Source organism: Dasypus novemcinctus, chromosome 13 (assembly GCF_030445035.2).
Source record: "Dasypus novemcinctus isolate mDasNov1 chromosome 13, mDasNov1.1.hap2, whole genome shotgun sequence".
NCBI lineage: Eukaryota > Metazoa > Chordata > Mammalia > Cingulata > Dasypodidae > Dasypus > Dasypus novemcinctus.
This window is the reverse complement of record NC_080685.1, coordinates 18,467,467-18,479,910: the sequence shown is the minus strand read 5'-3', so window position 1 is coordinate 18,479,910 and position 12,444 is coordinate 18,467,467. Positions and strand designations below refer to the sequence as shown.

The following is a 12,444-nucleotide window of genomic DNA, read 5'->3' as shown; positions in this document are numbered from 1 at the left end:
GTGTTGATTTTTATTTGGATTGCATTGAATGTGTAGATCAGTTTTGGTAGGCTAGACATCTTAATAATATTTAGTCTTCCTATCCATGAACAAGGAATATTCTTCCATTTATTTAGGTCTTCTTTGATTTCCTTGAACAGTCTTGTGTAGTTCTCTGTGTATAAGTTTTTTGACATCTTTAGTTGAATTTATTCCTAGGTATTTGATTTTTTTATTGACTATTGTAAATGGTATTTGTTTCTTGATTTCCTCCTGAGCTTGCTCATTATTGGTGTACAGAAATGCTACTGATTTTTGCACTTTGATCTTATAACCTGTGACTTTACTAAACTCATTAATGAGTTCTAGAAGCTTTTTTGTAGACTTCTCAGGGTTATCTATGTATAGGATCATGTCGTCTGCAAATTATGAAATTTTGACTTCTTCCTTTCCAATTTGAATGCCTTTTATATCTGGTTCTTGCCTCAGTGCTCAAGCAAGTACTTCAAGACAATGCTAAATAGAAGAGGTGATAGTGGGCATCCTTGTCTTGTTCCTGATCTTAGAGGGAAAGATTTTAGGATTTCACCATTGTTAATGATGTTGGCTGTGGGTTTTTCATATATACTCTTTATCATGTTCAGAAAATTTCCTTGTATTCCAATCTTCCGCAGTGTTTTTATCAAGAAAGGGTGCCGTATTTTGTCAAATACTTTTTCTGCATCTATAGATATAATCATGTGATTTTTTCCCTTCAATCTGTTTATATGGTGTATTACATTGATTGATCTTCTTATGTTGAACCATCCTTGCATACCCGGAATGAATCCCACTTTGTCATGGTGTATAATTTGTTTAATGTGTTGTTGAATACGGTTAGCAAGTATTTTGTTGAGGATTTTTGCATCTAGGTTCATTAGGAAATTGGTCTGTAATTTTCCTTTCTTGTTGTGTCTTTGTTTGGCTTTGGTACTAGGGTAATGTTGGCATCATAGAATGAGTTAGGTAATGTTCCTTCTGTTTTGATTTTTTGGAAGAGTTTCGGCAGGATTGGTGTTAATTCTTTCCGGAATGTTCTGGAGAATTCACCTGTGAAGCCGTCTGTCCCTGGGCTCTTCTTAGTTTGGAGGTTTTTAATGACTGATTCTATCTCTTTACTTGTGATTGGTTTGTTGAAATCATCAATTTCTTCTTTTGTCAATATAGGCTGCTTATGTGTTTCTAGGAATTTGTCCATTTCCTCTGAACTGTCATTTTTGTTGCAATATAGTTTTTCAGAGTATCCTCTCATGATAGTCTTTATTTCTGTGGGGTCAGTGGAGATATCTCCTTTCTCATTTCTTATTTTGTGTATTTGCATCTTCTCTCTTTTTTTCTTTGTTAGTCTAGCTAAGAGTTTGTCAATTTTAGTGATCTTCTCAAAGAACCAGCTCTTGGTTTTGTTTATCTTTTCAAGTGCTTTCTTATTTTCTATTTCATTTAGTTCTGCTCTTATCTTTGTTATTTCTTTCTTTCTTCTTCCTTTGGGATTACTTTGTTGTTTTTTACTAATTCCTCCAAATGTGCAGTTAGTTCTTCAATTTTTGCTCTTCTTTTTTGATGTATGAATTTATGGCTATAAATTTCCCTCTCAGTACTGCTTTTGCTGTGTCCCATAAATTTTGGTATGTTGTGTTATCATTTTCATTAGTTTCAAGGTAGTTATTAATTTCTTTTGAGATTTCCTCTTTGACCCACTGTTTTCCTAAGAGTGAGCTGTTTAATTTCCATATTTTGGTGTGAAATCTGGGCCTCTGGCCCTTGCAGATTTCCAGCTTCACTCCATTGTGGCCAGAGATATTATTTTGTATGATTTTTGTCTTTCTGAATTAATTGAGCCTTTCTTTGTGGCCTAGCATATGTGGTCTATCTTGGAGAATGGTCCTTGTGCACTTGAGAAAAATGTATATCCTGCTGTATTTGGGTGTAATGATCTGTATATGTCTATTAGATCCAGCTCCTCTAATATACTGTTCAAAGTTTTTGTTTCTTTATTGATTCTCTTATGAGATGTTCTGTCCAAAGTTGATAGTGGTATATTAAAGTCTCCCACTATAATTGTAGAGGCATCTATTCTTTCACTTAGTTTTTCCAGTGTTGGCCTCACATATTTGGAGGCGCCCTTGTTAGGAGCGTAAATATTTATGATTGTTCGTTCTTCTTGAAAGATTATCCTTTTCACTAATATGTAGTATCCATCTTTGTCTCTCACAATTGTTTCACATTTAAAGTTTATTTTGTCTGATATTAATATAGCTACTCCTGCCTTTTTTTTGGTTATTGTTTGCTTGTAAGATTGTTTTCTGGCCATTCACTTTCAACCTCCATGAATCCCTGGGTCTAATATGTTTCTTGTAGACAGTATATAGATGGGTCATACTTCCTTATCCAATCTTCCAGGCTGAAACTTTTGACAGGTGAGTTTAATCCATTGACATTCAGTGTTATTACTTTCAAGGCCTTATTTATGTTAGCCATATTTTGTTTGGACTATGTTTGTCATATTTTGTTTGTTTCCTTCTCTTTTTGTCTTTTTTGTTGCTCTTACACTCTCCTCCAACTCTGTCTCTCCTGTTTTTTTCTTTCTTTCTGCAGAACTCCCTTTAGTATTTCTTGAAGGGCAGGGTTCTTGTTGGCATTCTCTTTCAATTTCTGTTTATCTGTGAATATTTTGAACTCTCCATCATTTTTGAATGCTAGTTTAGCTGGGTAGAGTATTCTTGGTTGGAAATTTTTTTCTTTTAGTACCTTGACTATATCATACCACTGCCTTCTTGCCTCCATGGTTTCAGATGAGAAATCAGCACTTAATCTTATGGAGCCTCCCTTGTATGTGATGGTTTTCTTTTCTCTTGCTGCTTTTAGAATTTTCTCTTTGTCTTGAGCATTGGATAATTTGACAAGTATATGTCTTGGGGTGGGCCTGTTGGGATTTATGGTTTTTGGAGTGTGTTGTGCTTCCTGGATATGTACATCCATCTCTCTCAGTAGTTTTGGGAAGTTTTCAGCCATTATTTCCTCCAACACCCCTTCTGCCCCCTTTCCCTTCTCTTCTCCTTCTGGGATGCCTATAATACGTATGTTTGTGTGTTTTGCATTGTCATTCAGGACCCTAAGTCCTAGCTGGATGTTTTCTTTTTATTGATCAGTACTACTATGTGTTTGATTTCAGATGTACTGTCTTCCACGTCACTAATTCTCTCCTCTGCCTCTTCTAATCTGCTGCTATTTGCTGAGAGTGTATTTTTGATTTCTTGAACTGTGGTATTCATTCCCATCATATCTGTTATCTTTTTGCGTATGCCTGCAATTTCCTCTCCAAGTGTTTTCTTCATATTGTTAATCTCTTCCTTTACTTCATTAAGTTGGTCCTTAATATATGTTTTGAGATCTTTAATTACTTGTCCGATGTTCTGCTCCCCTTCCTGGTTTTTAGTTTGTTCATTGGATTTGGCCATGTTTTCCTGATTATTGGTTTGGTTTGTAGTTTTGTGTTGCTGTCTGGTCATCATTTTATCTTGACGGGTTTAATCAGTTCCTTAGCTTCTTTGTCTAGTCTTGGGGATTAATTAGTTGTTGTTTGTGCGTAAGTGTTATGTCTTCCCTTTGTCACTTTGTTCTTCTTACTCTATTTTCTTTTTGCTGGCTAAGTTCACTTTGAAGAAAAATATTAGGGCCAGGGAAAGCAAAATGAGTAAGCAAAGAAAATGTATAAAGTAGTATTGTAATAAATGTTAACAGAGCAACAATGTGAGATCTGGGAGAATGGATATTAGACTCATGTAAGTTGTGTAGAGTTAAGTTATAGCAGTAAGTAGAGTACCTATAATGAGACAGTCAACTGAATATGGGGAGGAATATAGTATGAATTAAAAGGCCAGTGTTTTCATGAGATAGGGAAAGAGAAAAGAAAGACAGTAATATCAAGAGTAGATAAAAGAAAGAAAACAGAACAAAGGTATTAGAAATAAAAAGTCAGACAATTTGGGGGCCAAAGAAAGGGAGGTGGAATGTAAGAGACACAGTTAATGATGGAGGATAGAGAGATATTGGGGAAAGGGGATAGTGTAGGTGGCCAAAATCAATACACACGAAAAGAGGAAATGGAGGGTGAGGAAACACAGCAAGTGTGAAGTGCTCCCTGTAGCACCTATTATATAAAGAAAATAAAATAAAAAAGAAGAAAAAGAGAGAAAAAAAGGAGAAAAAAAAGGAGAAAAAAAAGGGGCAGCAAAGAAAAAGGAGGGGGAGGAACAAGGAAGAAAAAGAAAAAGAGAAAAAACCTAAATAAATGAAAAAGGGCTTGGGGGATAAAATGGGAGAAAAGACCAGGAGACAATGCAATATTAGCAACCATGATGAAAAAAAAAAAAAAAAAAGAACCAACATTTCAAGCTAGGAATCCTCTTTGCAGTTAAATAATACACTAAGGGATCTGACTTTCCCCTTTCTCCTTTCCTCACTTCTCTCTTTCCCAGGGCAGCAGGAAAGCTGCCTGAGAAGTCTGGTAGGAGATTCAAGTAGGTCCTTGTTGAACCAACTCAACACTGAACACTATGACTCTTTATTTCCAGCATGAGAGCACCTACACTTCACCAGAAACCCCAAATATACAATTGGAAGCTTGGATAGCACCTCCTACAGTCCCTTCCCCTTAGGTGTGACAGGGGAGGTCTAATTGGTTTTCTGACTCCACCTTCTCCCTGACCAAGTTTCCTATCCCAGGATGTTTAGGTAAATTGAACTTTCTCAGCAGATTTGCCTCTCCTTTCTTCCCAGACTCTCCCCAAGTCAGCTGGTACACTCCTCCAAGTTTAAGGAGAGAGAGAAAAAACAACAACAAAAAGAAAATGCCAAGGGCTAGGGTAATCAAGGACCTCAGACGGACCTCAGGGCGTGGTGGATTCAGGGATGGGAAGTCCGTGATATTGCAGACTCAAGGTGTGTGAATCTCTGGAGTGTGGGCCACCAGGGTTTAGGGGATACAGACCTGGGAACCACGCATCCGGTTAACATGGGGCCTGGGAACACCACAGCACAACAAAGCCTTCAGAGATCACAGCAGCCGGGTCACCAGCCCTAGGAGGAGGGGTCCCACCCACAACTTCTGACCTCTGTGTCAGAAACCCAAAATTCCACCTCTCACAAGAATCTCTTCTGTCACTGTCTCACCAAATCGACATCCAGACACCTCCTGCCCTGCAAGCCCCTGAAATAGCCCACTCAGGGTTTGGGAGCACCGTAGCACAACCAAGATTTCAGGGATCACTGTGGCTGGGCCACCAGCCCTACGGGGAGGGGTTCCGCCTACAACTTCTGACCTCTGTGTCAGAAACTCAAAATTGCACCTCACGCAAGAATCTCTTCCATCACTGTCTTACCAAATAGACATCCAGACACTTCCTGCCCTGCAAGTCCCTGAAACAGCCCACTCAGGGTTTGGGAACACCGCAGCACAATAAAAATCCTAGGGATCTCTGTGGCTGAGCTGCCAGCCCTAGGGGGAGGGGGCTCCACCCACAACTTCTGACCTCTGTGTCAGAAACCCAAAATTCCACCTCTCGCAAGAATCTCTTCCATCACTGTCTCACCAAATCCTGACATCCAGACACCTCCCACCCTGCAGGCCCCCGAAACAGCCCACTCAGGGCTTGGGAACACCCCAGCAAAACAAAGCCTTCAGGAATCACCGCAGACAGGCTGCCAGTCCCAGGGATAAGGGTCTGCCCACAACCTCTGACCTCCGGGCAAGAGACCCCAAATTCTACCTCTTGCAAGAATCTCCTCTGTCACTGTCACACCAAATTGACGTCCAGACAGCTCCTGCCCTGCAAACACCCAAAACAGCCTGGTCCAGCAGGACTCTGACCCTACTCAGCCACTTCTTTGCAGGAGAGATTAGGAGGTGCACTCACTGAGATGCCATCTTGCCCCGCCTCTGTATTTATTTTTAACTTATTTCCCCTCCACCGTTGCGGTTTGCTTGCCGTCTGCTCTCTGTGTCTGTTGCTGTGCTCTTCTGCGTTTTTTGCTCGTCTCCCTTTTTGCTGCGTCACCTTGCCGAGTCAGCTGTCAACGGCACTTATGGGTTGGGTGGCTCTCCACAGCATGCAGGTGAGCCTGCTTTCACAAGGAGGTGCCGGGACGCAAACCCAGGACCTCCCATATGGGAGGTAGGAGCCCAGCTGACTGAGTCACAGCCGCTTCCCAACCTCTACTTTTACTTCCTGGTCGTGGCCACCATTAGATCTTGTCTAAATATCAGCAATCACCTTGTGACTGGTCTATGTGTTTTTGCCACTTACCGTCTATAGTCTGTTCACAATAGAGCAGCCAGAATGATCTTCTTAATACACAATTTGGATCAAGTCTCCTCTACTCAGAATTCTGCAAAGGCTCTCCATCTCCCTCAGGGTAAATGCTAAAGTCTTAGCCCTATGACCAAGGCCACTCCCGTAACCTCTCTCTTCCTCATCTCCCGTTCTTCTGCCCTTTGTTTGCCCCACTACTAGTGTTTCTTGAATATGCATCCCACTTCAGGGCTTTTGCACTGGCTAAGAGTTCCCTCCACTTGGAATATCTAGTAAATGAACAGAGGTACAATTTGAGGGAACTAGAGAGCTCTGTTTTGTAAAAATGGGGTAGAAAGTCCACTAAGGCTAACCAGAGGTGACAGGGGCACATTGAAATGGAAATGCCCAGTGGCTTATAGTTAAGAGGGAGGCTGGAATAAGAGATTATTTAGAAGTTAGAGATTATGATTGAAGCCATCAAATTACTGGTGACCATTCTGATGTCCTTTTTCAAAGATAAAATAGAAAAGAGCTTTAGCTATCCACACTCATGAAGGTGAATAGCAGAAGAGAACATGGCTAATCATGGATATTTCTTGTAATACTTGTTATTTGCCTTTGGAATTCATTGTGAGTATGATCTTTGGCAGCCAATTTACCATTTCAAGTGGATTGTTTTGCTGGATCAGCTTGCATTCTCCAAGTACTTTTCATCGAGTAGTGGGATATGGTACATCACAGAGGGAGACCAGACTGGGTTTTAAATTTTATTGTGTATTAACAATGATACTACTAATTATAGACAGTCTTTTAGACCACTTCATATGTATCAGGCATGGTGCTAAGTGTTGACTTATCTCATTTAATCTGCAGAAAGTCCTATGATGTAGATACTAGTAACTCCATTTTTTTTACAGAGTAGGAAACTGACACTTGAAAAGGTGGAGGTACAAACTTTGCCATTATATTTTGACTGTATCATATGTGATTTTAGCGTAGAGAAGGTGAGACGTTTATTGCATTTTACCAAAGGTTTGCTTTTGATACAGCAGGAAGTAAAATATTAGGAAATAAATTATATATAAGTTTGAATGTTTGGCATTAAGGGACAGGTACATTTTAACTTTATCATGGAAGAGCCCTCAGGCTAGACCCCACTGTGAATTTGAAGTGTGTTGTCTGAATTAAGCTCTAGTTGGAACTTCTGAAGAAGGTGTCATACATTAAAAGCCCTGGAACTTGGCATTGAAGAGTTAAGTAGATCACCTGTTCCGGTGAATCCTAGGGAATTTCTCTGAATAAATTTCTGGCGGTTGGTTCTCAATATACACGGCAAGTTTATGGGGAGGTCGTCCAACATGCCATCTCCAGAGACACACATTTTCTGCCCATGAAACTTGGTGGCCCCTGCCTTTCATCGGCTCCTGTGTGTGCCTTGGAAGTGGATTGGCATGGGGATGGAGAATGCCTTGGAAATGCTATATGGAGAGATGCATGGTGATTAGTGTTACCTATTTGATGGCATAGGAAAAAAGGTTTTGTTAAAGCGTTTTTCAAAATAACAAGCTTGTTCAACACAGTGTTTTATTTAAAATTGAGTCTGATAGAAATAGCCTACTTGACAAATTGCCTCTGGGGCCATAGGAATATAGAAGAGTTTTGTGATCTAGAGCCTCTTCAACCTTTTTCTGGTTGTGGCACACAGAAAAGGATAACATTTGTGCTGCATACTGGGTAAGTGATGGTGCTCATGGCCAGACGTGGCTGCCCCAAGGCCCACCCACTGTGCTGGGGTGGAGGGGATCAACATCTCAGTACACATCAGGAGGCCACCAGCCTGGCAAGGACCACAGGAAGGGGAGTGCTGATGGATGGTGTTTTTAAACCAGGTCCTTAATATTTCTGCAAAAATAGCTTTCCGGGCAACTTTCCAATTCTTTAGTTATTTGGTTATGATGATTAGTTCTCATATGAAGGAATTCCAATTTTTGAAGTTATTATTTTTTAAGAAAAAAATGTTTTATAATCATTCTATATTTATACCTTGTCTTAGGAGACATAAGTTCATTAAAAAGTAATGGGACCCTTACTTTATTGGCAAATGCATATCTGGTCATCTGTAGGATGATAGAATTTGAATGTCACTTCCATTACTGGTTCTATCTTGATGTACACTTTCCAAGGAAACATCCTTACAATCAAAATTAGCAGATTTTCTCCCAAAGGAACACCATAGTTTAAAAAATAATTAGTATTATGGATTCTTCTATGTGATGATTGTAAGGCTTATGGCCATCCCATAAACTACAACCTCTGTGTGTTAGAAGAATGAAAGGTAGGAGGGCTGTATTGTAGGGAGAAAGACAGAGGAGTTTTAAAAGCACCAACTGAAAGATGAAAGTGCTGGCCTAGAAACCAGCAACCTTTGTATTGTGTCATTAAGGTAAAGGTTGAAAAGGAGTGGCATTAAGAGACATTGGGTTATCTATTTTGAGTTTCATGGTTCATTTTTTTCCCTCCTGTCTCTCATCCTTTTGGACTTCCAGCTGAGAAGTTAAAACAAAGATTAGAAGACCTGGAGAAAGAGAAAAGCACCCTGCAGTTTCAGCTTCCCTCCAGGCAGCCCGCTCTTAGCAGCTTCCTGGACCATTTGGGGGCGCAGGTTCAGGCATCCTTGCGCCGGGCAACTCAAGAGTAAGTATCTGTGATTGCATTGCCACCACTTTTCACTGGGTCCCATGTTGCAAAGGGCTGAGAAGAGCTTCGCTGAAGAGACCCTTAGCTGTTTTTGTGTGAGAAGGGGCACCTTTGTTGTCCGGGCAGAGAGGGGCTCCTTCAGAGTGAAGGGCCTGTCAGGAGTCAGGCCCCTAAAGAAGCCTTTTCTGCTAATTGATGCTCAGCAGCTTCCAGAGGGAGAGATCCTCCACGAACCAGGCCGGCCTTCTACTCCTGCAGGAAGCCAACCTCCTAAGAAGATGCTGGATGATTTCCTCTAGTCAAGGGCACCTTCATCTTTTCTAATTGTGTTAAGCCTGCTAGATCCTCAGACTGGTCCCTCCAACCAGGGGTGAAAATATGACTTCCTCCTGACTCTCCGCCCTTAAGCCCAGCACTTAGCTCCTGTTTGTGCCACCCAAGGGTCTCCTGGGACTGGTACTATAGAGAGAACAATCATTTATTTCTGACCCAGTGGGTGTCCATCTTGGCTGGGCATTTGAATCACCTGGAGAACTTCACCCAGGCTCCACCCAAGACCAGCTAAATCGTCTTCATCTTCATCTCTGGGGGTGGGTCTCAGGCACTGGTGAGTTTAAAGTGCTATCCAGGTGATTCTAACCTGCAGCCAAGGTTGAGAACCACAGCTCAGCCTACCTGCTTGTTGCCTCTCTTCCTGGGTAAATGAGCTTTTCGAGGAAACAGGTTTTTCATGAATGTTATTAGCCTAGTCACAATTCAGGTCTGCAGCTTCTTACAGATAAACATGGCCACAGCAATTACACTTTATTTCTGACTTTCAGTTGGCTCTGACAATCACAAGATTTTCTGGCCTTTTCCTATTAAGTGTACATGGCATTATACATTCAGTGTATCTCGGCCTGTCCTGTCTGAACAGTGAGACCAATTACTTTCTCATGGGCTTACCTTGCGGTTGTGCTGGTAGCACGCAAGAGCGCCTGGCACCTAGTAGGTGCTTCCTTACCAACGTTGGATGAATTTTTTCATGGTCCTCTTTAATATCATGTGAATTCCACCTCCTCATTTCTAGTCCCTTCTTCTCTGGCCTTGAGATATCACCTCAATCCTTTCCTTTTCTCACCTGGCGCCTGACTTTCTACTTAGTTCTTCCTCTTATCTTTGGGGTTATTTCTTGTCCTTTTGCCTGGTTTGGGGGTATTTTTAGCACCTGCCAATTTATTACTGTGTTTCTGTTAATTTGACAATCACTTGCAGAACAGTTACTCAGTGCTTTAAGAAGGAAGTCATTTAGTCTTCATTACAATTCTAAGTAGTGTTCTGTTACATATCGAGATCTATATTGCTATTGGTATCTGTATAATCTGTATCTATATCTATCTATGTATTTTTAAGATTTTATTTTTTAATTTATTTCTCTACCCTTCCCCCTCCCCCTAATGTCTGCTCTCTCTGTCCATGCATTGTGTTTTCTTCTGTGTCCACTTGTATTCTTGTCAGTGGCACTGGGAAACTGCGTCTCATTTTTGTTGCGTCATCTTGTTGCATCAACTCTCCATGTGTGTGGCACCATTCTTGGGCAGGCTGCACTTTTTTTTTTCACAAAGGGTGGCTCTCCTTGTGGGTTGCACTCCTTGTGTGTGGGGCTCTCCTATGCGGGGGCACCACTGCGTGGCACGGCACTCCTTGCGTGCATCAGCACTGTGTGTGGGCCAGCTCCACATGGGTCAGGAGGCCCTGGGTTTGAACCCTGGACCTCCCATGTGGTAGGCAGACACTTTATCAAGTGAGCCAAATCTGCTTCCCTATATCTATATTTAAAGATAAGGAAACTATGTCCCGGGAGAGATTAAGTGACTTGCCTAAACCCCACAGCAGGAGAGTAGCTGAGCCAAGATACAAACCAGGTTGCCTGGCCCCAGAGTCCCTACTCTGAACTAGTACACTGTGCTGCCTCTCTAAGTCTGAGCTGGCAAGACCTTTTATATCGTTGTCTATGCACTTCTATGGGCGATTTGGATGGAGAGCAGTGCTTTTGTTATGGGCTTGGCTGTGTTTTGCATAGAACATGATTAATGGAAATTAAAGTGATATCAAGGATTCTGAATTATGATAGGTTAAACTGTATGAAATTTCTTATGTTTGACTATAACCTATAAATATAACAATTTCATATAGTTCAACTTAATGTATTGCCCATAACTATATAGATTTTTATGAAATATTTATTAAGCCAATAAAAACGATTGGCTTACCTTATTAGCTAGCCTCCTGCACTCCTTTCCTGACAGGCATGATCTGCACATCGTGTTCTTATTTCCCATTCACTTTTCGAGCCCACTGTGATCTGATTTCTATCTTTCACTCCCTAAATCTCTGCCAAAGTTAACAATGATTTTTCATTTGTTAAATTTGAAGGACATTTCCTAATTCTTATTCTGCTCTATTTCACTGCATTGAAATAGAGCAGAATAAGAATTGGAAAATTGTTTTGATTTTTAAAGAAGCTTTAGATTACATAAATGTTACATGAAAAATATAAGGGATTCCCTTACGCCCCCACTCCCTCCGCCTGCCACACTTTCCCGCATTAACAGCATTCTTTGTTAGTGTGGTACATTTGTTATAATTGATGAACACATATTGAAGTATTGTTATAAACCATGGCCTACAGTTTACATTATAGTTTACACTCTGTCCCATACGAATTTATAGGTTATGACAAAATATACAATAGCCTATATCTGTCACAGCAATGTCATGGAAGACAACTCCAATGTCCCCAAAATTACACCTAATCTTCCCTCTTCCATCACTCCGAACCTCTGGTGGCCACTGCATTTATATCAATGGTAAGAGTTCTTTCATTGCAAAAACAGTAAGTCTATATCAGAATAATAATAAGTCTACTTTAGTCCATTGTTCATTCCCCAATCCTGAGGATTTTGGGGTGGTGATTCCCACTTTGCTTCTAATTGAGAGAGGGCTTAGATCCCATGGGGCAGATGGATGGGACTATCTTGCTTGCAGTTGCAGACACTCTCTGTTCTTTGGGATGGGCATTGTCCATCATCATCTCTTTGTTAGTTGTCCTGTGTGAGTACAGTGAACTGGAAAGTAGGTGTTGCAACTGCTGAAATTCGGGGCTCAACTGGCACATGGACAGACCAAAGATTTAAGTCTCTGGGACATATATTTATCAAGTATAGTGCTAATTATAGGTTCAGATAAAAGGGGCAGAAGAGCCATGCGTAGAGAAACTATAAATGAGTCTAATATTGTTACACAGGGGAGCATAAATTCCAAAGTAAGGCCCACTGACGGTGTGCTGAATTCCTGAGCTGTCTGCCCTGCTTATAGTTTCTGGATGTCTCTAGAGCCCTCAGGAGCCCTGCTATTTGAGACACTATTGACTGTGTCAGTTAATGAGATCTTGCTG

General features: G+C 41.0%; 1 protein-coding gene across 1 annotated transcript in view; it reads left to right on the top strand.

Moving 5' to 3' along the window:
• The window catches only part of DISC1 (DISC1 scaffold protein), a 373,484-nt gene that overhangs the window by 60,558 nt on the left and 300,482 nt on the right, over window positions 1-12,444 (top strand). Inside the window, exon 3 of the mRNA XM_058275388.2 lies at window positions 8,858-9,005. Coding sequence (XP_058131371.2) covers window positions 8,858-9,005 — 148 coding nt within the window. The remainder of the gene's footprint in view (window positions 1-8,857; window positions 9,006-12,444) is intronic.